We start from the raw sequence: 27,915 nt of genomic DNA, 5'->3' as shown, positions 1-27,915 counted from the left end.
TCGCGGTCTGTGTATCTCAGCGCACCGCCTGTCAGCAGCGCAGGTGCGCTGACTCTGGGAGCGGGGCCTTAGCCTTAGTATTTGACTAGAACTGTCACAGTTTCATGTAGCTTCTACATAACAGATTACTGTGTCTGGATACAATCGCTACCAGTATCCATACACTGTCACTTGATTGAGCAAATATTTGTATCTTATTTATTGCCCCTACCAAACAAATGTATCCCTATTGAATTTAATCAAAATGTATTTATGGCAGCATTCCTAGTTTAAGCTGCTTCTGCCTTGGGGGTGAGGGGAGGGATACTTTCCATGATGTAAGTTTTTTTTTTCTAGCTGCATTATTTAATATAAAAAAATACTTCAATAGTTTTAACTATACCAATAAAGTTGTTCCGTGTATTATTGAGACTGTCACTCATCAGTACACAGGATGCATGGTATATATTCTAGATAGAATTTACCCAGGATCAGTTTCACATAACATCTTTCATCATCACACCTATTATACCTCACTTGCTACAAATTCAGGCTATCCATGCAGGAACTTTTGACCTCTACATGCTGACATTGCATCTACCTCTTATCTTATTCCCTTATCTCAGACTTTTATTTCTAACATACTGCAGTTTTTCGAGTGCACGTTATTGGGGTCTTGAAATCATCTCTCCTCTGAGGTGTTTTCTTTGTGGCTCTGTATCGGTGCCACATAAACGTTATGCAATGCATTCCAAATCGATTCACCTCCGTGTCTACACCTGCTGCTGCACTCTTAGGCACTCGATGGCGACGCATGACGTCACACGTTGCCATTAGCGAAAGTTGTAATTTGGGTTTTAGCGACATCGCTGGCGACGAGGCCAGTGACGTCACAAAGGGGGCGGGCAGCGCAATCTGATTGGTTTAGAGACAGTCACATGTGGCGACTGTCTCTAAAAATTCAAATTTACCCGGCTCCAAAATTTTTGGTCGTTCCGTTGCGCTTACTATAAGCGCTTGCGACGGAGTAAATGTATTTGTTTCGGAGCGACGTCGCGTCGCAAGGCACTATAAGCGCAGTCTTAGTACGCGGGCCATAGATGGGGGGAGCCGTGCTGCACCGCGCCGACGCTGAGGCTCGCCTGCAGAAGCTGTGCGATTCCATGCACATACAGGCGAGCCAGCGTCCGCGATCGGAGTTGGGGGGAGACTGAGGGAGGCGGGGCAGTGACGTCGCTGGGCCAATCGCCCGCGACGCACTGACGTCGACGTCACGGCGCCGTGACGTTGGCGCAGCCCCGCTCTCATTGGAGGTTTTCATCCGACAGCGCGCTGAAAAACAGCTTGGCGCTCAGCTGAAAACTCCAAAGCCTGAGCACGCCTGCGGACGCTCGCACGAGCCCCCTCTCAAGGCATCCTCATTGAGGATGCAGGGGCTCAGCGCTGAGCGTCCGCACGTCTCAGCACGGCCTGTCCTTCTATGGACTCGGCCTTACAGTCATGCTATGGCTGTGTTTAAGATTGAAAGAAGACATCATGAATATTGTTATTATAAATGTTCAACACACAAAAAAACTTTTTGGGAGGACTCTGTGCATTGGGTGATTGGGTATTATTGCAAAAAAAATGACTGCCTTTCCTCGTCTATTGTAGGTCCTAATAAATAGATACATTTGGTAAAGTTGTGTGAAAACGTGTTGTATACTGCTGTGATGGGACCAGGATTCAGACTTTTCCTGCATTGTCTGGGTGGGGTCTCTCGACCACATCACGCAGTGATAAAAGATTCAGCTTTTTCTAATTGAAACTGTAACTCACTCTCGGTCCCACAGAAAAATCCATCCAATATTGAAGACATTGTTCAGTATCCACACAAGATAGAAGGAGAAGGGAAATACATTTGGTTTTAAATACATCCACCCCAGCTCACTCCTATGGGCAAAGGAAAATACAGAGAAAAAGAAAGGTTAATTGCAGTTATGCAGAATGTATACATGTTTATATCATACAACACATACGCTACCAATAATGCAATGATTTGCTTTCAATTAGCAGATTGGCAAATAGCATCATATTTAAGGCAGGAATCTTCTGTATTAGAATTGGGGGTGACAATGTAAATGAGCACTACAGGATCACCAACAGTTAAGGCTTTAAGGCCCTGGAAGATAGAAAGTCGTAAAATGAATGTACCTGTTTACAAGCGATAATACACAAGGTGCCTGCTAGAATAAACAAATACTTTTTGATGGTTTGTAAATGACGTGGAAAAGCTTGGGGTGTCTATTGAAAACTCTAAATGTCTTCAACTTATAAAAGGTTGGGAGGGGGATTTAAGCGAGTGCGTGTTAAGTATTTTTCTCTCTTTGTTTTGGCAGAGGAAATCCTGAAAAGCATGTTGCAATTATGACTATGACACACGGCCCAAAAATTATAAAATGATACATTTGTATTTAACATTTCTGCACTAGGACATGGCCCTGCCCATATTTTCTATGTTATTATGAATGTTGAACATATACTGTGACGAGAAATGGGCAAAAGTGTCAAAATTCGAGCCGCAAATTTTTCACTGTTTTTTGCGCAAATTTCAATTCGCAGACGGATATTGTTAGGCGGTTTCAACCATTAAGAATTTGGGCAAAAACTCCCGAAACGGCCATCATCCTCCCTTTGTGCGAACGTCATAACATTTACCCAGACAAATGTTGTGACATTCGATTCGCCCACAAGTTCCAGGCCCTGAAATATAGATTTTGAAGGAAAGCGGAGAGAGAGAGAGAAATAAGCAGCAAACCACAGTGCTAGTGAAAGGACCCCACAGCAATGCATGGTTAAAGTAAATAATGCCTCTACGGTTTTGAAAAATGAAAAAGGACTAAAATAAAACGGTCTTTAAAAATAAAAAACGCCTCAATTTTTGTTAAAAGTTATCAGTCTGTATTCATTAAATAATGCTATTCCATAAAACACCTCCAGGTGCTGAATATACCATACAGCCCACTTACATGACCAGACCGTAAGGTGGTCTTCCCGCGCCAGAAGGAGTCTTATGGAATAGCACCTTTAAGTTAATGTGGGCCAACGTCTTTAACGGTTTCGCACGGGAAATTACCTTCTACAGATCCCAGAAAGCACATATCCAAGCCAAATAAATTGCCAAGCAAATATTACATTCCAGATTAAGAAAGTCCATCCGGAGGGTGTAAATTCTGTAATGTATTTGTTTGAGATATTTCCCACCGATTGCTGGAACACACCTGAGATTAAAAAAAAAAAAAGATAAAGGGGCGTATTTCCCCAGAAATTTAGTTTCAGCATTCGTAGAAAAACAAAACACATAATATCTGTGCTCCTCCCTTTCGGAGTAGGCAGCTGGTAAAAAGATTGGCCTTACATTCCTGGAAAACAGAAGTACAATTCCAGCGCTCCTCCCAAATTGGCTTGAATTTTACTAGTGACATTTTTACATGTAGAACCTCAGTCTGTATAACAACTGGTCGCATCTTTTGACCAAAACATGATTCAAGCCCGCTAACCCAGTCAAGGTAAGCTCCACATAGCAGGTACATACACTGAATAAATACATTACAATTTCTTACAGTCAAAGATCTAAACTTGGTGAAATATGTGAACGTGCCCTGGAACGGTTAAATGAATGAAGCATAATGCTATCAGTGATTCAGTGCAATTAAACATTGGCATGATCGAGTAGCAAAGTTCCTTTATTATGAAGGCAAACTGTGGATGCACAAATTCCCTAGTGACAAATAATAATACATTCTCTATTTTCTCTCTGCCATAGACTTACCACCTCGTCAGTAGAGAGTGAAGAGGGGGTAAGTAGAGCGAGACTGACACTGAAGTGTAGTTATACCTTGTTGCTAATTGGAGAATTAGTAAGGATCTCACACATGATTTGAGGGGCCATGAAACGCCAAAGAACTGTTAAATGAACAGAACCAGCGGAGCTAAAACCTATCCCTATGGAATGGATCAGTAACACTATAATTCAATACCTTTGTGGACTACGCAGCTAGGAATAAAATCGGTCTAACATTTATGGAAAACAAATACATAATACCTGCACAGGTAAATTTGACACACATTATAATGGGATTTATCGAGTTCCTTGTCTTTGTGCGTCACTTACTTTCCTCCTTTTTTCAGCAACAAAAGGAGGTGAAACATCCCAGGCTGATGATCAGCATCAAATATAAAACAGTTGATTACCAAGTTTCCTTCATGTAATACAATGGTGAGTGTATAAAGGGCGCATGGCACCAAATTCCTTGACAGAGAGTAAGTATTGGTGCAATTTCTGCTTTAATCATAAAGTACTAAAGTGATGATTATTGTTATGGCCGATTGTAGGCTCCACCCAAGAAAACAGCCACATACATAACACTTTAACATGTGGTTTTGTTCCCTTGATACAGGGCGGTCCCCCTGTAAGGTTTACTTCCTGCTGCGTGAGAAGCCAAATAAAGGCAGGATTGCTAGTGGCTGTTGGTTTGGAGAATACTGCTTTGGAGCCCTTCAGCTAAGTGTGCTGATAAACACTGGCAATTTGGTTGCAATGGTCAGATGACCAATAGGGACCCATCCAGAAGCCTGAAATGCACTGCAGGCTCCTCTGACATTGAATGGTTTAATTGGCCACTTATATGAAAAGGGTGATGCAAGGAACACTAGAACAGCAATTTAACTTTCCTTTTGCAAAGATGTCCATTTCCGAAATCATCATATCAAAGCAAAATAAAGTTTACAAATGCGCCCAGTCCTCTGGGCGGCTAGTAATACACAAGGGAAAGTCTAAATGTGTGTCAGGGCAACCAGAGTTCTGAACAGAAATTCACTGACATGTTTAGTAAACATGTGAACACATTCTATGCATGTTTTGCTTTTACCTTTCATCAATCCAGAACCGGCTCCGGCATTCAAGGCCACCATGGTTATATACACGGCAAGAGCCAGGAAAATCAAGATCATCTTTACTACGCTGTGTTCATACATTTTCAAAGCTGATAAGAAAAAGGAAAACAATGTTTACATCAAAGCATTGGGATGTCACAAGGTTACATTTTCAAGGTGACCTTGAATGTCAACTAGTTGGTGTAAAGCCGGACCCCCCCCCCCCTCCCCCCGTATTTATTTACCAGGGTGGGGAGTATGGGAGGTGAGCCGAATTCATTTCAGCTCAGAAGATCCACTGGCTCCCGAGATGCATAAGTAGCACCAAAACTTATTGGTAATTAAATCCCCACGGGCCACTGTGAAGCCGTAACGGTTGACGTCGTGGTCGTCTATCAGCCCATGTGACACGGGAGATTAAAACCACTATTTTGTTCCCCTTGGAGTTAAGAGGAACACACTACCTTCAGTGATAAGTATGTCAGGAGCCAGGGGGTCCCAGTAGATAAAAAATAACAACTTTTCTGCTTATCATCCTGGTAAAAAGAAAGGGGTGTTGGGAAGAAAACAAACAAACGAGGGGGAGCTACTGCTTTAATTTGCAAACAGCACAGTGATAATGATCAGGCCCATGTTTTGTATAACCAGTTGCTGGTCTGTATAACATTAAAAAAAATTGTGTGTACCGAGCACGCGCATGTTATGTGAAACTTCTTTGACTTTGTCACAGAAATTGTATTTGGGTTGGTGATGTTTTTAATTAAAAATTAATTTCATTGACAAAACGCAAATAAATTTGACTTAGAACACGCGTGCTCGGCACATATCCCCTATATTAGCTATATGCACTAACTGTGAATTCCGTGTGTGTGTGTGTGTGTGTGTGTGTGTGTGTGTGTGTGTGTGTGTGTGTGTGTGTGTGTGTGTGACTGTGTGTGTGTTTGTGAGTGACAGTGTGTGTGTGTGTGTGTGTGTGACAGAGGGGGTGTGGGTGGGTGGTCTGTGCTCCGTGTCCTCTTCTCCTCTGCTGCCCATGCGCGACGCACTGCCGAGCTCCAGAACCCTCTGCGCATGCGCGCCGGAGAACTCTGCTTCAGTTTGAGCGATGCTAGCCACTTCTGCGCATGCGTGGCATCCGTCAGCGGCGCCATCACTACTGCGCATACGCGGCATATGTGAATGGCGCAAGACAGTATGGCTACTTCTGCGCATGCGTGGCTTGTTGAAATTGAGGCGGTGTTCGCTGCTGCACATTCGCAGTATGCGCGAGCAATGCCAGCCGCTTCTGCGCATGCGTGGCATCCGTCAGCGGCACCATCACTACTGCACATGCGCGGCATATGCGATCGGCACCAGACAGTTATGTGGCCGCGGACGAATGTGGACATGGAAGTAAGTGTTGGCCTAATCTGCCAGCACTGACGTCACTTGTGCCTTCCAACGGCCGTTAGGAGCGGCGGCGGCGATAGGACAAATATTTTATTACATTTTCACAGCTTACATGTCAGCGGGCATGTGGGGGGAGCGGCGGCCGTTAGGAGCGGCGCCGCATGTGATTTTAAGGTTAGCAGGGCGGGTGGGAGCATGCCAGTGTTGGGGTCAGGCTGAGCCAGAACACAGCCCGGCCTCAACTGCCAGCACTTACTTCATGACGTCAGAATCCGTTTCATTTTCTGTCTCCACAATGCATTTTTGTCCCATTACGAATGAGGTGCCACTAAAGAAGTTTCACTTCAATAAGATTGGAATAAGATTGAATTAGAATAATTATCATGCTTTTGGCCTGTTGTGTGTTAGGTGTTATGTTATACGTCTCTCAATTCTTTCTAAAAGTCACCTGTGATGTAAAAACAAATAGCAAAAGATGTGCATTTTTAATTAAAAAAAAAAAGTAGCTCTCAAATATTCTAATTTGATCAGAAATAAATTGGGGCCGTTGATGTGTATAATAGGTTGGTTCTGATTTTTTAAGTTGCAGTCCCACTTAACTTAAGGGTTTACTGATTACTGAAACATGGGGTTTGTTGTAAAATGTTTAGTTTGTGAGGATAGGTCCCTAATAGTATACAACAAAAAACAGAAAATCCCAATGCTACATCCAATGTGACAAAAATACAGTACATAGTGAAATACTTATATATTCTCTTGAAAAAGGGTAATTTAGTTAAACCATTTGGCAAAAGCGTTATAAACCTGCAAGCCACATCAAGGCATGACCAGTGAGCAGGTCCTAACACTACATGAATTCTCATTTACCTCTATTTGGAGGGAGAATTACCACATTGAGTCTGTCCAAACACAGGAACATGAAAAAGACCTGCTAACTTAGGCACACATTATATATATATATATTTTTTTTCCAAGTAGCCCATTGTAAGTAGCAGGAAAACTGAAGTTTAAAAGGAAGGACCTCATCATCTTCTTCTCTCCTCAGGTAAATCCCATATTTGAATCCTGTCTCATTCATCCCTTTAATTAAATTAAGCTTTCACACCTAGGCAGAAAGAGAAAAAAGTGCAAGACCCTCATAGTGTAGTATATAAAAAATAGAATTTATGTAAAGAAGGTAAATATGCACGTACAGAATAAAAAACTATATCTGCGGGTAGGTATAAAAACTAGTATTAAACAACATGTTTGTCAGCTGCGCAGGATACAGGATACACAGTAGGCACCACGTCCTCTCTCACAGGCTGCGTTATGGCCATGGGCACTGCAGTTGTTCACCCCCATCTCCCCGTCCTTCCAATGGCACAATTATATTTTCATTTCACTTGTTTAATTTTTGTTTCAGATAATATTTCCACTATTGATCTAATATGACCACATAATCACTATATATATCATACATAATTATTGATGCGCTTGGACATATTTTCTATGTACAGGTAACAGGTAACACCCTGTTAGAAAAAAAACGTCTGTTTGAATGTGCCTCAGATGTGCTAATTAAGCAGACAGAACCACACTGTCAGGTGACTTTTTAGGCCCATATAAACCCTGGCAGAACAGCTTTAAGCAGCCTGCAGCCCATCCAAGTAGCACATTGTAAAGTAGCAGGAAAACTGAAGTTTAAAAGGAAGTTCAAAAGTAGTGAAGAAGTGGACAACACCTACTGGCCCTGATTCCTGCATTTGAACTACGCCGGAAAGGAGGATATCATCAATCCCAGACTGCACATCTCAGCACTTTACTATTGCTGTGATGCCGCCTTTACTATTAATATTTGCTGTGACCTCACTTCTCAAATTATGCACCTCTTTCTACCAGCCTCATTATGTCTCTATCTCTAAATATATATATCTCCATCTCTCCTTCCTTCATCACTTCTCAGTTCACATGAACTCTTTTCTTACCTGCGCCCTCTGTCACCACACAGCTATATCCCCTCCACTAACCCCCCCCCCCCCTACAAATCATCCCAACACATTCTCTTTCTACCCATGCTTCACCTCCTTGGTTCTGGGGATATCTCTCCCAATCCTGGTCCCTGCCTTATTCCTACATGCTCTCGTCCTCACCTGCCAAATGCAACCTCGACTCTTTCTGGTGTCAACCCCTCTAACCTCATACCCATCCCCTGCCACCCTCCCTCCTCTCTCCCTTTCTCCTGTGCCCTTTGGAATGCTCGCTCCCTTTCTAACAAGTTCCTCTCTGTACATGACTTCTTTCTCTCTCACTCTCTGCTCCTATTTGCTATAACTGAGACCTGGCTCACTCAGTCTGACTCTGCTCTGGAAGCTGCCCTCTCTTATGGTGGCCTTTCTTTCTCCCACACTCCACACCCTGATGGCAGGGGTGGAGGCGTGGGGCTCCTGCTCTCCTCTCTCTACTGTTACCGAACCCTTCCTATTCCTCCCTCTCTTGCTTTTCCCTCCTTTTGAGGCCCACACTGTCCAGATCTTCTCTCCTCTCTACTCTGGTACCTTTCCATCCTCCTTCAAGCATTCAACAGTTATACCATTACTCAAAAACAGCAAGCTTGACCCTACCTGTCTTTCTAACTATCGACCTGTCTCCCTCCTGCCTTTTGCCTCTAAACTCCTTGAACGTCTTGTATTCTCTCGCTTGCTCCATTTTCTCAACACCTATTCTCTCCTAGACCCTCTACAATCTGGCTTCCGCACTGCTCCCTCCACTGAAACAGCCCTCATTAAAATAACTGATGACCTCCATGCTGCCAAAGACAGGAGGTCATTACATTCTGCTCATATTATTCAACCTCTCTCCAGCATTTGACACCATGGACCACCCTCTTCTCCTTCACATTCTCCATACTCTTGGTATTCAGAACAAAGCTCTATCCTGGATCTCCTCTTACCTCTCCCATCGAGTGTCTCTTCTGCTAACACCTCCTCCTCTATCGATCTCTCTGTGGGGGTACCCCAGGGCTCTGTCCTGGGACCTCTCTCTTTTCTCTGTACACACTCTCTCTAGGTGACCTAATAAAATCTCTTGGGTTCAAATATAACCTCTATGCTAACAACACACTCATTTACTTTTCAACCCCTGACCGTATACCTACTGTACAAAGCAAAGTTTCTGAATGTCTCTCTGCGAATGAGAATTTTATCAGGTAGTGTTAGGACCTGTTCACAGGTCATGCCTTGATGTGGCTTGCAGGCTTATAATGCTTTTGAGAGAATATATATTATATTATATTATATATATATATATATATATATATATATATATATATATATATATATAATGTGGTGGGCTTTGGGGTTTCTGGAGATTGCTGGGATTTTGTGTGTCAGGTCCCTAATAGACCTGTAATGAAAGCAGGTTGTGTTCTATAGCCTGTGATATGTATTGTTGTGGAATTATGAATTAGGCTGGTAAATATAGTGTTGGGATATATTGCAAATATACACAGTGTAAAGAATATATATGCAAACATTGAGTATAGAATATACAGCAAATATAGTGTTACTTGGCTGAGTATTTTCATGCCAATGCAACTCATTGTATGGGGTGGACTTCCTCTCCTGTCTCTGACATCAGGGGAAAGATCAGGTCAGTGTGAATGTTATACTAGTAGCGATCATCTGACCCAGGAGTTGGAATGGTACTGTTGACACCGGTGTGCCTTGGATATGATGTGTGTGAGGTTGAAATTGAGTTGAGTGAGGAGTATGACAGGTTTCCTGACCAAATCATCACAAGGGGCGTTTCATTTTCTAGTTTCTGGTGCAGACACAGGCAAACCCCCTCCCAACCCCCAACAAAATAAATGGTGCTGTGCATCTACAGATATTATATTCCTGTTAATGCAAGTTAACGCACAAAAGAATGTGTTAAATTCTGTAACAGGTTATCTCCTTAACCATTGTTTTTAATAGAACTCCTGTTAGATAAGTTACCAGCGTTAACGCAATGTATGTATGTCTTTATTTATATAGCGCCATTAATGTACATAGCGCTTCACAGCATTAATACACGTGACATAATCATATAAATAACAAATAATACAAATAACAGATCATGAGAATAAGTGCTTAAGACATAAAAGTAACATTTCGGAAGAGGAGTCCCTGCAATGCATCACTTTAACGTCTGCTACATCTGTAGTTGAATTTTTCACTTCTTCACAGACCCCGTTGTCTTCCACTCACATGCAAAAAAATCAAATGTAAACATTTAAATGTGGGGCTCGTTGTGACTACCTCCTACATACCAGTGCAGTCCTACAGAAGACAGACCTATTCTTGCCCGCCTTTCCCTCCCCATACAGACGTACCAAAACTCACGGTCTCCGGCACCGCGGGCAAAAAAGTAAAAGTTTGCTGTATCGGAGACAGTGTCTGCCATGGTCGCACTTCGGGCGGTCCATGCGTCTGTATTCCCCCCCCCCCCCCCACCCTCCCACAGGGCCTTAAGCCTCCATCACTGTGGCAGACTGCAGCGTGCCCAAGTGCTGGAAACAATACTCTTAGCTACATCTGTAGCTGTGCAACGTCTGCTCATCTGCTTTTCCAGTGTGAGATTTGTGTGTGCAGCGCACAGCCAAAGGGAGGATAGCAGGTCTGGCAAAAAAATCTTTATGAAAGTGTCATAAAAACAGAAGGCTGCAACCTTCTACGCGTTTCGTGCACTCAGATAATAAAGTGCATCTGAGTGCACGAAACGCGTAGAAGGTTGCAGCCTTCTGTTTTTATGACACTTTAATAAAGATTTTTTTGCCAGACCTGCTATCCTCCCTTTGGCTGTGCGCTGCACACACAAATCTCACACTGGATTCTTCCCATTGGAACAGCAGCACGCTTATGGAGAGAAGGACTGGTGACGCCGAGTTGTGAGTATACTCACGGGGGCCAGCCCAATGAGGTAAGGGGGGGGGGGGGGTGTCTCCGTGCATCCAACCCCTGCCTTCTGGGTAATTGGAGCCCCATATGCTTAAGGTTATTTCTATGAATATTGATTTCCCAGTATACCTTCTCTCCTTTTATTATCTTACATGGGTCTCTATGCTTGAGCACCATACACCAATCACTGTCATCTGCTTTTCCAGTCTGCACTACAGGCAGCCTCGATGTACACTTCCTATGAATTTTTTCAACCAGGGTTCCCCGTGCCTCCCTGAAGGGGTTCCTGTAATTTTCTGGTCATTTGAAAATTGTATCAAATACAGAAGAATTTAGAATGCATCTAAACACAGAGTTGCTATTACAGATGGTTTGGGGGTTCCTCAGAATGTCACTTGAAATGGTTGGAAACCACTGCTCTAGCTCAGGTGTGTGCAAGAATTTTCGGGGCGCGTGGTGGTTGCAGAGGCCCCGCGCTGTTCCCCAAGGCATTTAAATGAAATGCCGTGGGACCGCGAGAGCATCTGCAACTTCACTTACCGTGATTCATTTGACTTTGTTGAGGCGTCGCTGTGGCAATGTCGTGATGTCACATGACCCCGCAGCGTCAGTTGATGCTTCAGACCAGATAAGGGGGGCGCGAGTAGGGGGTGGAGAGCCATCAGGGGGGCGCAATGCAAAAAGTTTGCCTTGCTGATCCTCCAGCATTTGGTAAATTATATTTTCTAAATTATATTTTCTATAGTATGTCAGTGTCTGATAGAGGAGCTTCCAAACAAGTACCCCTCCAAATAAGGCAGCGGTGCGCAAACTGGGGGGCGGGAGATTTTGCTGGGGGGGCGCGGGCAGTTGCAGAGGTCCCGCATGAGGCCTCTGTAACTGTTTACTTACCCGGGATTCAGCCGCTCTGTGACGTGTCGCCACGGATCAAATGACGTCGTGGGTCACGTGACGCGTTACATCACATGACCCCGCAGCGTCATCTGATGCGGATGAAGGTAGGCGGGGGGCGCGAGAGCCAGGGGGAGAGAGAGGGTGGCGCAGCACTAAAAGTTTGCGCTCCCCTGAAATAAGGCACAATAACAGACAGACCTACCATATTAGACAGACCACAGACATCATATTACCTATAAAATATGTGCATTTATGTGTACATAATACACACAACAGACGTGGTATTAAATCCCCTCTACCCAGCTGGTAATTAGCAAACAGGTCAGCCTTCACATCAGTCTCCCAGATGCTTTAATTAGCTGAAGCTTCAGCCACTGGCAGAAATAGGTACAATCTGTACAGCTGAATGTGATAGGCACAGGTTATAAAACGCAGTTATGGTTGGAGGGTTTGCTCTAATCCTGTCCCAGATGTGATCTTGGAGACTGAGCTCAAACAAACAGATCACATTCCTGCCAGGGGAAAACAAACACAGCCCCTCTGCAGGAGATAGCTGTGCTGGAATACCTTTATTAACCCTTGCAGTGCTACCTATGGGGGGGGGGGGGGAGAAGGGCGCTTATTTATACAGTTTGATCATTTCCAAAGCAGACCTTTGAAGTAGATCTTCATGTGAGAAAACCAAAAAACAAAAGATATAACTTTAATGGGATTATGATCTCTGTTTATATTGCTATTGATTCCTTAACCCTTTCAGATTCAAAGCCAATGCGTTGCAGGACCCTCTGGCTGTGAAATGGTTAACTCGCAGGGTCAGGACCTGGCCCCGCACTGCAGGGGGGCTGATTTAGAGAGGCACGTTGGCAACTTGAAAACAATGTGACAAAATAAATACACAAAGCCATACTCACAGAGTATTAATTCCAGCTGAGTCCTCGGTCTGTAAGCTGGTAAGAAAACGGGAATCCCACGGTTATTTAAGCAAAGTAAAACTTATGCAACCTCAGGCAGAGACGTGTATTGTTTTCATGAGGCCAATTGTGAGGGGAGACTGTGTTGTGTGAGTCACATTGTGGGTTTCTGATTGGATGATGCAGGTTGAATGGGAATTTCTTATGCAACTGTGAAGGGGACAGCTTATACAACAACCTACATATGTGCAGTTACTTGGTGTGGCTGACACTATTATACCAATGTGCTCTGCAGTTTGTTTTGATGCAAAGGTTCGCTTACAAATATAAAAAAGGGTGTTCTCTTCTGGATATAATTGTTCCTTTTGATTCATTTGAAGTTAAATTGAACGCACTAGGTTCTCATATGGTATAGGGAAGGGGTCTATGCCTTTCCCCTATATCTTATGTAGGTGAAAACGTTATAATTAGAGAGGATCCAAACACTACAAGGATTCTCATGTAAGAATATTTCCTTTAACTACTTTAGTGCCCAGAAGCGAGAAACAGAAGTTCTTTGCAGCTAATAATTGTATTTTATTTATTTATAAAAAAAATGTTTTACCAGGAAGTAATACATTGAGAGTTACCTCTCGTTTTCAAATATGTCCTGGGCATAGAGTTACAGTATAATGACAAATACATGGTTACAAATACATAGTTACAATAAGTGAAAAGGGGTACATTATATACAAGACATTGCATATACAGTTAAAGATAATATATATTATAGGTGTATATAACAGTTACCAGATTAAAATGTGAGACAGCTTTAGTTTTGAAAGAATTTAGACTGGTGGAGGCTGTGAGAGTCTCCGGCAGGTTGTTCCAGTTTTGAGGGGCATGGTAAGGCTAAGGCCCCGCTGCCTCAGACCACGCACCCGCACTGCAGACAGGCGGCGCGTGGAGAGGCACTTGACCGCTGTCTGTAGGGAGCGGCGGCCGGGGGGCGTGGTTCAAGCGGAGGGCTGCAGCGGGGGTCTCCCAGGCTGCAGGAGGGACCCCTCACATGCCCTCTGCTGCTCTCCGTGCTACTCCCCCCCCCCCCTCCACATGCCCTCTGCTGCTCTCCGTGAAGCTTCCGTGCAGCTCCCGTCCACCCGTCCGCCCCCCATCCCCCCCCGGTCCGTTCGTCCATCCCCGCCCCCCCCCACACACATGTACACACACATACATGTACACGTACAGGCATAACCCGGTTTGAGAACACTCATTTTCTGAAGCCAGGGTCACGTTTGATGTGTGAATGGCTCCCGATAGCATTAACACAGTTCCCTTTTAAATCACTCCAAGCCCTGTAATATTTCCTCCACTTTATTGGGAAAGGCAGCAGAACACAGATACTTGTGGATGGTATGTAGTGGTGATTATTAGTTAGGAACCGGTAAAAAGAGATGGCCTCACCATGGGGGATGGACAGAGAAGGGTTTGTACTCACTGTCTCCAGGGTGGAAAAGGAAGTGAGGGGCAGTGTGGGTAAAGGAATAGTCTAGGGGCAGACTATCTCTGAACAAACAGGAGGGGGGGCAGACTAGCCCATTCTGGTGAGGATCTCAGAAACTGCAGTAGCAGCTCACTGATTCCATGCCCAGAGGCAAGAAATGCAACATTGTTGCAAGTTACACAGGCACAGTATGTGTGTGCAGGCTCCATGCAGCTGGGAATAAGATCTGACAGGCAGAAGCTGCAAAGGAGAGAGGGAGGTGAGTCAGAAAGGTAGTTCTGGTTCCATGACACTCCCCGTCTGGTATCTGTATGGTTATGGTTATGGTTATGCATTGCAGACTATGTGGAACATATGTGCAATGCATAACAAAGATAACATCACATTCTCAAACGATGCAAGAGTCCATGTCCACATAGCGATATGACACCGGCCGGTATCACTGGTATCAAGGTCCCTTGGTCAAGGTTCTTTGGCAAAGGATGCAGGCTGGATGCACAGCTCCAGGTTTGCTGGTTGCACCACAATGTCTTTGTGTAAAGGTCTCTGGCACTGTTTCCTTTTGGCCTTGTGAGAGAACGGTCTTTTTGTCTCTGTAGTTTTACCCACAGAGTGCATCCCCTTGTAGGTATGCCAGTCATGGCAGCTTGTCGCTCTATCACCTGGCGTTCGGCAGAAGGAGATGGCTTTTGGCTCCTTGCAGAAGCGGAACAACACTTCTGGAAGACTGGTTGTCGAATCTAGTCCAGTAAAGAAGGCGTCTTTCAGAGAGACTCCCTGAAGCTGAGTGCTGGGGCTGAACACTACCCGGATTTGATTGGGTTCCTGAGGGTGGTAGGCCCCAGATGATTGGAGGTACCGGCATTCTTCACCTTCCTCCATTAGAGGTGCTGGCTTTGCGTGGCCGGTAAAGAATATCTTCTGGATGAAGGCCACAAAGTTGTGTTTGGTCTCTGGTTCCCTTTTTAGGTCGCGGAGGTGCGAAGTGAACCTAGAGATGGCATGTTCTCCATTGTTTGGGAAGCGTCCTTTTGGTGAATGGAATGGTAGCGGAGTCACCCAACTGCCTAGTCCGTCTTTAGAGAGCTCCTTGACAGTTAACCTCGGGAATCCTCTATCTTCCCTCGATGGTGTTTGTTTGCCGTCCCTTGTTGTTGGGAACGCTGCGCACCGTAGGTCATCGGTGCATTTCTTTTGCACGAGAACATCTCCACGTAGTTTTTTGTGAAACGCCTTTGTGTCTCTTTGTTGCCATCGGGAGGTTATTGTCTCCCTGGACGTAACGAAGAACAGTCTCTTTTGTCCTAGTAAATCCCTTTATGAAATGTCTCTGTGGCTGTCTCTTTTTGGACGTGTGAGAGGACAGTCTTTTTGACACTGTGGCTTCACCTGTGGGGCTCAATCTTTTGCGGCTATGCCAGCCGTGGCAGCTGGTTGCTTTGTCACTTGATACTCTGTGGAGGGGAACAACTGTACATCTTAGTCGTGCCATTGCTCGCGAGAGGACTGTTTGATCGTTTATTGCCTTTTGGGCGATCCCTTTGTCGGTCACCTTTTGGAGGTTACTTTCTTCCTTCGGTGGCATCGACTCATCATCCTTAGCTGTCTGAACTGCTGAGCATCCTAGGCCATTGTTACATCCCCTCGATGCGAGGATGTTTTTGTTGATCTCAGGGGTATGACCTTGTCTTTTCTCTTCACTTGGCCCTTCGGTCACTTGGAGATGGCCAGGACATGGTTTAGAGAGAGATGTGTGTCCACATTCTGTCACCACCGTTCTGCGAGCGTCAACATAGTCTTGCCCGTGCTCTTTGTTGGTGAACGTGTTGCCTACTATCACCCATCCTAGGTCAAGTCTTTGGGCGTATGGTGCGTTGTGGGGTCCGTTATGCTGTTTACAGACTTTATGTACCCTCATGATGTCCCTGCCGAGCAGCAGCAAGACCTTGGCGCCTTGTTCTACCGGCCGGATGTGGTTGGCTATTCCTTTGAGGTGGGGGTAATGGCGTGCCACGTCTGGTGTGGGAATCTCGTCCCTGTTTGTGGCCATGTGGTTGCACTCGATGAGTGTGGGAAGGAGCATGTTCACTTTGCCGTCTATTGAGCATATGGTGTAGCCATTCACTCTTCTCCCTGTGGTCTCCATTCACCCTGCGCATGTTCTGAGAGTGTAAGGAGAAGCACCGTCTTGTATGTTAAACATGTCAAAAAACTCTGACCTGACCAGCGATCGGTTGCTCTGGTCGTCGAGGATTGCGTACATCCGAATAGCCTTCTCAGGTTGTCCCTGGGGGTGTACTGCGACAAGGCATATTTTGGAGCAGGACATTTTGTCACCTTCCTTTCCGCAAACCTCAGTGCGCTGAGATGTGACGGATGTTGACTCTCCTTCTTCTTTCTCCCCGCCATGCTCCTCTACGGAGGATGGGTTGTTGAGTTGATGGAATGTCAGCGCCTCTGGGTGTAATGATGTCACGTGCTTGTCACTTTCGCACACTGTACATTTGATTTCTTCTTTACAGTCTTTGAATAAATGAGTTGTGGAAGCACAACATTTGAAACAAGCTCCCCATTCTCTGAGTAAGTTCTTTCGCTCCTCTATGGGTTTCATTCTGAATCCGATACACTCGTTAAGCGGATGCGGCCTTTTGTGTATAGGGCACTCTTTGTTAAGGTCCCTTGGTTCCTTGTCTCTGGCGACCGACTGATCGGGAGTAGTTTGGGTCGTGGGAGGCACATTCGTCCTGTGGACCGAGATGGGTGTTTGGGTGTTACCATATCTCGTCGCTGGTCTCTCGTTCCTCAGGCTGCTTGCACTGTATGTGGTTTGCGCACCTAAGATGAAACTGGGGTCGTTCCTTGTCCTTGCCACTTCGCGGATGAAGCTCACGAAGAATGAGAATGGGGGGTAGACGACTTGCTTCTCCCTTTTGTATTTGGAGCCTTGTGAGATCCATTTTTCTTGGAGGTTGAAGGGTAGCTTCTCCAGGATGGGTCTCACTCCACGAGCTGAGTCTAGGGCGTTGAGACCTATTAAGGAATGGTCTTTCCTTGCGAACTCCAGTTCTTGCAGCAGGTCCCCGAGCTTTCGTAACTTCGAGTAGTCTTTAGTTGTGATCTTGGGGAAGCTGTCGATTCTTTTGAAGAGCGAATCCTCGACTGCTTCGGGGCTGCCGTAGGACTCTTCTAGCCTTTCCCACACTAGGTCAAGACCTACTTGGGGTTGGTGCGCGTTTGTCACCCGAAGTCTCTTCGCATGCTCCCTGGATTCGTTTCCGAGGAACTTGAATAGCAGGTTGAACTCTTCCCTTGCTGAGAAGTCCAAGCTGTGGATTGCGTCTTTGAACGTGAACTTCCACGTCCGGTAGTTCTCAGGGCGGTTGTCGAAGCTGATGAGTCCTGCTTGCACCAGGACACGCCGTATCATGTACTTGGCTATGTCTGTCAGGCCTGAGGCATCGGCGTGTTTGTCCCGTTCTGAGGTAGTTGCTGGGAGGGTCTGTGCGGTCGCCTCTTCCTTGGCGTGGACGCGTGATGGCTGCTGGCCAGTGCGAGGGGCTGTTCTCTCCCGTGTGGGTGTACCTGGATTGTGAGCCTGTTGTGGTGCATCCGTGTGCGCGCTGGCGTGTGGATCACTGTTGCGGCTGTGGCTATCCCAGGCAGCATGTACCATTGACGGAGCAGCGTCTTCTCCTCGTGGACCTAGCAAGTCTTCAGTGTCTGTAGAGTCACTCCCTCTGCGTTGAGATGGTGCGCTGGTGTTTACACTGAAGAGGCTCCGTATGTAGTCTTCAGTGCGTTGGGCTGGATCCTCTGAGGCTATCCGTCTGTACGGTTGCTCCCCGCCATCGTGTTGCGCGGCTGCTTCTAGGACTTCGGCTTGGGCTATGGCGGCGGCGGCTTCCTTCTCTTGATTAAGTGCCTATAGTTCCGCATCAAATTCGGCTTTCCTATGCGCAGTGGCTGCGGCAGTAGCGTCGGTAGCAGTGGCGGCGTTAGCGGCAGCGGCAGTGGCGGCGGCATTAGCAGCGGCTGTCTGTTCCTCCTCTTCTATGCGCGCTCTTCCTGCTCTTATGGCTGCCTCTCTGCGACTATATTCGGCCCTGGCACGTGCGGTGGCTCGCGCCTTGGTAGCGTTTGTGTTTGCGCTGATCTTGCTGACCTTGATGAGTGCCTGGATGTGTTTGAGCGCTGCGATGCGGTCTCCAGGAGGAGCTCTTTTCTCTCGCTTTGGGCGTCTGCTATGGTGGTTCGCACGCGGCTGTCACGTGTCAAGTCAATATTGTACTGCAAGTCCCTTTCATACAGGCTTTCGCCGGTATTAGCCCTGGCCAGGTAAGTGACGTATGCCTTTGATAGCCCTTGGTAGCATAAGTGGTCTATCTTTAATTGAGTTATTGCCTGCTCGAGCTGTTGTACAGAATTGCCAGCGCCGGCGACATTGCGTATCCCAAGTATGGTAGTGTTCCAGGCCAACTCTAATTTAGCGTGGTGCGCTTCAATGTCAGTCTCATATTTTTCGCGGGCCTTTTGTGTCAGTGTGACTGCCCGTTTGGGCCTGGCGCCTGCCTGCGCCTGTTGCAGTTGCGCAGCGGTCTCTGTGTCTGAGTGATCGCTTTCCTGCGTGATGTCTGGTGAGGCTCTGAGTTCTGTCATGCTGTAGGTGTGTGTAGGCCTTTAGCCAGTTCGTGTGGCGTGCAGTCTTTTACCTGTGTCAGCGATGGGCGTCTGTCTCAGATGATGCCGAGCGGTGTCCTGCAGCGTGCAGCGTAGGGGTAGCTGTACTCACAGGTGTCCGGTGGCTCTGACCCGTGTCCTGGCGGGTGTCCGGTAGCATGGCCCTTGATGGCGCTAGCAGTGGGGACGTGCGCAGGGGTAGGTGAGATGGTGGCTCCTCACTATGGGGCTGTGCAGAGGGTGAACTCAGACAGAGAAAGGCAATTAGGTTTGTGTAAGAAGCACTGTCAGTCTGCAAAGCTGCTATCTTGTGTGCAGGATTGATGCTGGTTAAAGCTGCTGTGCAGTGTAAGCTGCTTGCTTATTTGTAAGGCTGCAGGCTGTGTGCAGTTTGCTGTATAAAGCTTGCCCAGTCTGGCAGAGTGAAGCTGCTGCTTGTTTTGCAGAAAGCTGTAGCTGTTTGCTTGTTTGTTTAGCATAAAGGCTGTGGGTAGCAGCTCCTCTGTGTGTGTCCCCAAGGCACACGGTCCTCTTTTTACTTTTCTGAAGCCAGGGTCACGTTTGATGTGTGAATGGCTCCCGATAGCATTAACACAGTTCCCTTTTAAATCACTTCAAGCCCTGTAATATTTCCTCCACTTTATTGGGAAAGGCAGCAGAACACAGATACTTGTGGATGGTATGTAGTGGTGATTATTAGTTAGGAACCGGTAAAAAGAGATGGCCTCACCATGGGGGATGGACAGAGAAGGGTCTTGTACTCACTGTCTCCAGGGTGGAAAAGGAAGTGAGGGGCAGTGTGGGTAAAGGAATAGTCTAGGGGCAGACTATCTCTGAACAAACAGGAGGGGGGGCAGACTAGCCCATTCTGGTGAGGATCTCAAAAACTGCAGTAGCAGCTCACTGATTCCATGCCCAGAGGCAAAAAATGCAACATTGTTGCAAGTTACACAGGCACAGTATGTGTGTGCAAGCTCCATGCAGCTGGGAATAAGATCTGACAGGCAGAAGCTGCAAAGGAGAGAGGGAGGTGAGTCAGAAAGGTAGTTCTGGTTCCATGACAACTCTCTTTAAGTAAGTAAGGACATATGCGCCTGTTAGCACGTCCTGAACAGTAATACCGGCTCCCTACCTGTACCGAAGCTGTGCGCAAGCAGGGAGACAATAGAGCCTGTTACAAATGCATTATTTACATCAGTTATGCCCGTATATGACGATTGCAGTACAGTACATGCATCGATAAGTGGAAAAAAGGTTGTGCTTCACTTTAAGTACATTTTCGCTTTACATACATGCTCTGGACCCATTGTGTAAGTTAATGTGGGGTATGCCTGTACATACACACACATACAAACACACTTCCCTCCCCCCTACCTTTTGGAGGTGGGGGAAGCTCTGACAGTTCCAGCCCCGGCGCTGATAGGCTCACCAGCGCACCACGTGACGCGTCGCCGCTTGGGATCACAATCCTCATGTATCCCCGGCTGGCTGACGCGTCACAGTGCGCAGCGAGCCTTTCAGTGAGGAGGGACTGGGGCCAGCTCGGGAGGAACTCTGGTCTGGTGAGTGATCCTCTCAGCTACCCCAGCCAGGCCCTACTGCCCGGCATCCTTCCCCACCCTTCAGTCCTAGACCCTATGGATCCTTTCCCCTTTCCCCCCCTACCGGCATCCTCCAGGCTCCGCCTCTCCGCCTGCAGTAGAGGCCCGGGCGGCCAGGCCTTAACCCACGCTCTCCCCGAGTCCCCAGCCACGCTCCCCAGGCCCCCCCCCACCGTCCCTAGGCCCCTACTGGCATCCCCTCGGCTCCCCCAGCCAGGCCCTACCGCCCGGCATCCTTCCCCACCCCTCAGTACCTACTAGGATCCCTTCCCCTCCTCTTCCCCTCCTCTTCCCCTTCCCCCTCTCCCCCTACCGGCATCCACCATCCTCCGCATATATTATATATGCTTTTTCTGGAGCCACGTAGGGGCCATCCTCCTTCCACCTGGAAGAAGGTCCCATCCGAAACGTTGGTTGGTTGCAGTGCTATACTACTTTGTCTTACTTCAAGCGTGCTGTCTCTTTTTGCCAGGTATGATCTGGTGAATTTGGAATATTGATACTATATGGGACTAGCACCTACCCTTAGGGACATTTTGGTGTTGTGCATTGCTGGACTGTTATATATAGATATATACAGATATATAACAGTCCCATAAAGAAAGTCTTATCTGTATCTTGTAGCTGTAGGGGAAGGCCTCTCTGCTCTCCTGGGTCCGCACCCTTGTGTGCTATAGCAATATCAGGATCCAGGTTTAGAAATCTTGTCCCCTTTGTATTGCTGTCAGCCTACAGTCTCTTTGCAGCTCAAGACATATGTTTGGTCCCCAGATCAGCCCAGTTGTGGACTAGGGAACTTTCTGGTCTGTCCTTCCTGGGTCAGCTCCAATTGTGAGCTCAGGAATCCTCTTCCTGCGTCTCACTATTTCACAGAGCTCTGATTAGGCAGGTGGTGTTGGTAAATTGCTGGTGTGCAATTAACCAGCACACTGCTGGATTAGAGGCAAGTTTCTTAAAATGGAAAAGTCCCTGTTCAAAGACCTGCAGAGTCCAAATAACAACATTTTCACGTGATTTGAAGCAAAACTTCAGTTTGTGACACAATGCATTTCCCCCCCAAGATGTTTCAGTAAACTAGTAGATATTTTGGCTTCTGTGGGATTGGTTACAGGCGTCATACACAGGAGAAGAGGACTAGGATAGCAGGAAGATATTGGTACTGTATGCTTCCTTTTAGATTTGCTTGTATTTATGCCCTGAAAGGAGGTAATATTTTTTAGTTTGATATTACAGGGTTCAAGTGCTATACCAAAAAGGAGTGGACAACTGGTTGGCTTCCTTTATAAAAGAGTTAAAAGTATCTTTAACAGAGTCTTATCCCTGTTAACAGGCTTGCCTCTAATCCAGCAGTGTGCTGGTTAATTGCACACCTGCAATCAACCACTTGACCTGCCTAATGACGGCTCTGTGAAAAATCCTGTTCCCAAAAACAGGAAAGAGATTTTCCTCAGTACACAAGGGTGCTGACAAGAGGAAAGAGGTCTTGAGCAGAAAGGCTCTGCTGAAATCAAGACACCCAAAGACCTATATTCCTGGACACAGGGGACCCAGGGACCTACTAGAGACTGACATGAAGGGCCACCTGCTTTAAGGTATCTCTTGAGACTTTGGGGAATAGGGTGGTAATGGGAGAATCCCTCCAGCCCTGGAGAAAGGGACTGGGGAAGTAAGTTAGCCCTTAAACAGGTCTAGGCGTTTGTTGTTTTCATATGTTTTGCTGTATTAAAAGGGACAGGCGCAATAAAGTCTTATTTTAATTTCACCTTAAAAACGGTCTCCATTGCATACCTCTGCACACATCTCTTACATATGGTGTCAGAAGTTGGGATGAGAGGTGGCCCTTGAAGTTCAAAGGGGCCCCGGAGACTGCCTGTGTAATTTTTTGTGCTTTTGCCTGCATAGTTCCTGCAAACAGTCTGAGCAACAAAACCAAAGAAACACATCCAGGCAGCAAAACTGCACTGCCTGTGAAAAATATTGTGCTTATTTTCCTGCATATAGTTCCTGCAAACAGCCTGAGCAACAAAGCAAAGAATCGCATGCAGCAGGGACCAGAATTAAAGGGATACACATCCAGGCAGGAAATCTACACTGCACGGAAGAAAGCCACAAAACCACAGATGGACTCTTTTCCCCAATCCCAAGAGGGAGAGAGAGAGACTGCTGAAGCAGGTAAACCTTACTTGCCTGTCACAATAATGTGTAATATGGTTGTGGACTTCCAGCCGTAGTCAGGGTTCAAGAAATGAGTTAGCGCTCCAGAGGAGCTAAGCTTTGTTTATTGTTTTGTTTATTGTTTTCTTTAAAAAAAAAAAAAAATTTAAATTGCGCTGAAGCAGCGAATACAGACAGTGACCCACGAGCGGTACTGATTCTGGAAGTAAAGACTGCCACACCGCATAGGACTACCAGCTGTGAATGGAGAATATGCAGAAAAGTGTGAAAATTGACGCAAGACTGTGCTGAAGCAGGGAAACTTTTACAGACGGTGACCGACGCAAGGTACTGATTCTGGGAATTTAAAATGGCCGCCCAGCTGAAGTCAAATACAGACTCTGCACAAATGGGGAAGAAAATGTGTTCCTGGTGTAAAGTACCCCACCACACAGAGCAGTGTCCCTTCAGGCCTTATTCAGACGATGAGAGTGAATGCATGCACAGTACTGCTAATATTATAAAACGTACCCAAGGGAAGAAAAAGTCTACAGAGATGCCTGTGAGAGCTGCAAAATATGCCCACCTGTAGGACTATCACAATTTGGGGTTCTAGCAAATACAGTGATAACAGTTGCAATAGCGCCTCCTGAGGTCAGGAATAAAAATACACCTGATAGCCCCAAAATGGAGGACAAGATGCGGCGTTCCTGTAATGAACCCTACCCCACGGAAGAGTGGCCCTTCCAGTCCGATAAGGAGGAAGACATCTCTTACAGGGAACCTGAACCGAATCCCACCCACAAAACACCCCAAGAATGGTGGGGGTGCCTGAGCTCGGTACGAACCGAAAAGACCACTCTCTATGATGATGAATGTGATCGGCAGGAAGAAGAGCGGGAACAGCAGATCGCTGAATATTTACGCCACCTAACGCAACTGCAAGGAAAACATGGCGGATACAGTGAAGCTGCTGAAGTTTCAAATAAAGATGGAGACCCCAGTATCCCTGATGGGACGGAGTCGTCAAAAACAAAAAGGCGGAAAAAGAAAAAGGGTCTTCACTTACCATGGAAAGAACAGACACATCTGCAGGTCCCGCGGAGGAAAAGGGGGTCCGAGTTGCCCTGCAGCCTAGAAAAATTGAGAATTCGTCCCGCGGATGACTGAATATCCAGAGGGCCCAAGGCAGAAGTCGTGTACCCCAAAGAAGTGTCTGTCCGGTGCTAGTAGTGGAAAACCCTCAACCAACCATACCAGGGAAGCGGAGCCGGAACCAATGAGTGACGATCCCTTGACCAGCCCTGAAGATGCCCTGAAAATTGCCAGGCGTGACTGTGATCTGCTCCGGGAACAATTGAAACTGGAGAGGGAAGATAATGCTGAGCTACAGAAGACTGTTCTCACACTGTACTCTGAATCCGGGACAGACTTGGAGGATCTAAGGACAGATCTAGATACAGCAAACGTTACTATTACCACAATGGATGAAAAACAGAGCAAATCTGATAGACTGATTGCTAATCTGAAGCAGAAATATGAGGAGGCACTGAAAGAGATTACAGTCTTTCAGCAAGAGGTTCGCAAGTGCCATAGAGAGGTGGAAGTCTCTCAGAATGAGGTTCACACTCTGCATAGAACTGAATGCCTCACACCAGGAGGTCAACAGTGCCCGGACAGAGGTGGACATATCCCAGAAAGAGGTTCATATTCTCTGCACAGCACTGGATGCCTCACACCACGAGATCGGCAGCTGCCGCACAAAACTGGAAGTCTCCAAAAAGGAACTTCACAGTCTCGCTGAGGAGCTGGACAATTCTAAAAAAAAACTATTGTCAATCTTAATATAGATCTCAAAGTCTCTCAGAAGGAGCTTCAGACCCTCAACCTAGAGATGGAAGTCTCACGCCAGGAGACAGTCAGTCTTCAAGCAGAGGTGCGAAAATGGAAGACGGACTACAAGGAGGCCCTGAATATTACAGAGACTGGAAAAATAAAAAATTTAAGACTAAAAAAATAAAATTCTGAGTTGACAGACCACGTCAATGGAAAGAATGAAAAGCTCCACGAGTTGGAAAAAATAAAGAAACTTCTGAAAGGTGAAAAGGTTGAAGCGGAGCACCGCCTGCAGAACCAACTACAAGGTCTGCATACACACCTCCAGAATACCGAGGAGAAGCAGCGAACTCTGCAGGAAGAAAATCTGCAGGCTGCTAAAGAGGTACAAGCGCTGCAGGAACGTCTGAATACCCAGTGCGTCCCCACAGAGCAGTATGAGGAGCTAAAGGCCACGCTGCATGTCACCAGAGCACCGTTGGAGGCGGAGCTTCGATACCAGATGACTCTGTATGAGCGGGAGAAGGCCCAGAAACTGGAGCAAGAGCTGGAGAGACAGAGAGTCTGTTCTTTGAGTCAGTACACCAAGGAGAAAACAGATGCAGCGGCAACCTTGACGACAAAAATTACAGAGCTCCAGAATATGAAGGAGGCACTGATACAAACTCAGAGAACGCAAAGTGCGCAGATAAATTCCCTGAGAAGACACTTATAAGGCGCACTAAAAAAACAGGGATCTCTCGCGGATGAGATCACAGTACTACAAGGACAAGTATTGACCCTGACCAAGTGTCGGTATCCCACAGCCACAAAAAAACAAAGGAAAAAGGGTACAGTGAGAGCAGGAAACACCGCTCATCTGAAAAACAAGGTTGTAAAGTCTAAACCACCTAAGCAAGCACTAGCTAAACCTTCAGTGGCCCAACAGGCAACACAAAAAGGTATACGTGCCGAACCAAACCAGAAAAATTCTTAGCTGGTGAAGCTGAGAAGATAGGACGTTCTCTGGAAAGGGAGGTGGAAGTGCAACTCAATCCCAAAGAAGCTGAACTGGCGACTCCGTTGCGTGGAGGAAGTGCAGAAAGACAGCTTCAAGGGTGGAAAACTCAAAGGGCTAGACTTAACTCATCTACAACTGTCGCCATACAGTTGATCTACAAAAAGAAGAGCGCCCGATGCAAGGGAAATCTTATGACCACACACTCAGAAAGAAGACGATACTTGGGAAAAGTCCTCCTCGAGCGACTGAGGAGTGCTGAGCTCAAGCACCTTCAGGAGGAGACCCAAATAAACTGGAGAAAGGGCTCCAATCCCAGCGGGACTGAGGGTTATCTTCCTCCATCCACTCTCATTTAAGTCACAGAAAGATCTCGAATGAGAGTATAAGGATGGGCTTTGGCCGTGGCAAGCCCGAGCTTCCCACAAACAGGGGAGGTATGTAACAGGGGACTTATCCCTGTTCAAAAATGTGCCTCTAATCCAGCAGTGTGGTGGTTAACTGCTGGTAGACAATTAACCAACACCACCTGGCTGATTAGAAGTGTCAGAAAAAGCCTGCCTCTGAGACAGGAAGGGCTCTGCTGAGATCAAGACACCCAAAGACCTATATTCCTGGACACAGGGGACACAGGAACCTACCAGAGACTGACATGAAGGGCCACCTGCTTTAAGGTATCTCTTGAGACTTTTGGTAATGGGAGTATCTCTCCAGCCCTGGAGAAAGGGACTGGGGAAGTAAGTTAGCCCTTAAACAGGGATAAGCGTTTGTTGTTTTCATATGTTTTGCTGTGTTAAAAGGGACAGGCGCAATAAAGCCTTATTTTAATTTCACCTTAAAAACGGTCTCCATTGCATACCTCTGCACACATCTCTTACAGTAACACTATGCCAGCCTGAGCACCCAGGGAAGAGAGTAAGATATCCAAGATGTAGAATAAAGAAACTCATTTGTCTAAATAAAGTTCCTGGTGCCCTTTATTCCAACCAACACTTACAACACCAGCTTGTATGGTTGCCGACACCCTGACAAAGGTAACATGAGCATTTATGCCCAAATCACACTACCTTGACGTAACACTCCTTTGGGCCGGGAAAGGAGGGGCTACATCTGGCGCGCAATGTGGGGCATGGTAAGCAAAAGAAAAATCTTTGTGTTTTGCTCGTTTTGAAACTTTTGGAGTGAAGAGTACGTTTTTGTCATCTGTAATGGTTATGGACTGTAAATATGAAGGTATGAAGTTTTCACAACATACATAAGAATGTGCGAAGGGATGTGGAGTACAGGACACATTTTCCCATATGTGGTGGGGGTGCCCACTCATATCAGCTTATTGGCTGGAAATCAAAATGTGGTCACAAAGGTTTTTCGGTTTGGACCTCCCCCTAGATCCCTGATTATTCCTATTAAACAAACCATATCACCTCCTCACGAGACATGAGAATAAATTACTGTGCCACGTGTCTTCAGCTGCAAGACGCAAACTAGCGGCAGTAGGGGAGCAACCAAATATCCCCTCAATCCCTAAAGTTAAAAATAAAGTCTGGCAGATTTGCTGCATGGAAAAATTGGCTAGTCTTAATAACGACACCTGCGCAGATTTCCAGAAGGTGTGGTTGCCATGGATTTTGGGTGCTGGTCAACCAGAAATTAATACCCACCTAATTTTGTTGTAAAAACTGCTATATATATTGACTGTGTGACTGAATGTTATAAGATGATTTGCTCGGTAAAATTCTAACTGGATGTGTTTCTCCCCCACCCCCCGTCCTTATTTTTTGTACTCTTTCCCCCCCCCCCATCTTTTATTTTCTCCATTTCCCCCTCTCCCGAAATGTTTTTAATAAAAATTGAGTTAAAAAAAAAAAAAAAATGTGCGTTTCCCGCCAAAGAAACTGTGCTCAATGCTAGGCCTCGAGGCCTGGCCCTAACATACAGCCTGTTGCCTCCCCTGGACTGTGGTAGAGATGGACGTCTCCACCCAGGGGATCACCAAAACCAGACCCAAGCCCACCAACGGAAGATGAGGAGGATACAGCCGCTGCGTTGCCTCTACCTGAGGCCAGTACGGCGTTGCCTCTACCTGATCCAGGGGACCTGAGGGAAAGTATTGACTCACCTGATGCGATCCTTGAGGAGGTAGTCGAGGACATCCCGGGCC

The 27,915-nt window shown here is 46.5% G+C and overlaps 1 protein-coding gene across 1 annotated transcript in view; it reads right to left on the bottom strand.

Annotated features, from left to right (window-relative positions):
• Window positions 1-13,151, bottom strand: part of LOC142492911 (uncharacterized) — a 39,597-nt gene extending 26,446 nt beyond the window's left edge. Inside the window, exons 1-4 of the mRNA XM_075596129.1 lie at window positions 13,007-13,151; window positions 4,890-5,003; window positions 3,095-3,239; window positions 1,798-1,911 (exon numbers count right to left, since the gene is read on the bottom strand). Coding sequence (XP_075452244.1) covers window positions 1,798-1,911; window positions 3,095-3,239; window positions 4,890-4,995 — 365 coding nt within the window. The 5' untranslated portion in view covers window positions 4,996-5,003; window positions 13,007-13,151. The remainder of the gene's footprint in view (window positions 1-1,797; window positions 1,912-3,094; window positions 3,240-4,889; window positions 5,004-13,006) is intronic.
• Window positions 13,152-27,915: the final 14,764 nt, after the last annotated feature.

This window comes from Ascaphus truei, chromosome 4 (genome assembly GCF_040206685.1).
Source record: "Ascaphus truei isolate aAscTru1 chromosome 4, aAscTru1.hap1, whole genome shotgun sequence".
NCBI lineage: Eukaryota > Metazoa > Chordata > Amphibia > Anura > Ascaphidae > Ascaphus > Ascaphus truei.
The sequence above is the reverse complement of the archived record's forward strand: the minus strand, read 5'-3'. Positions and strand labels throughout refer to the sequence as shown.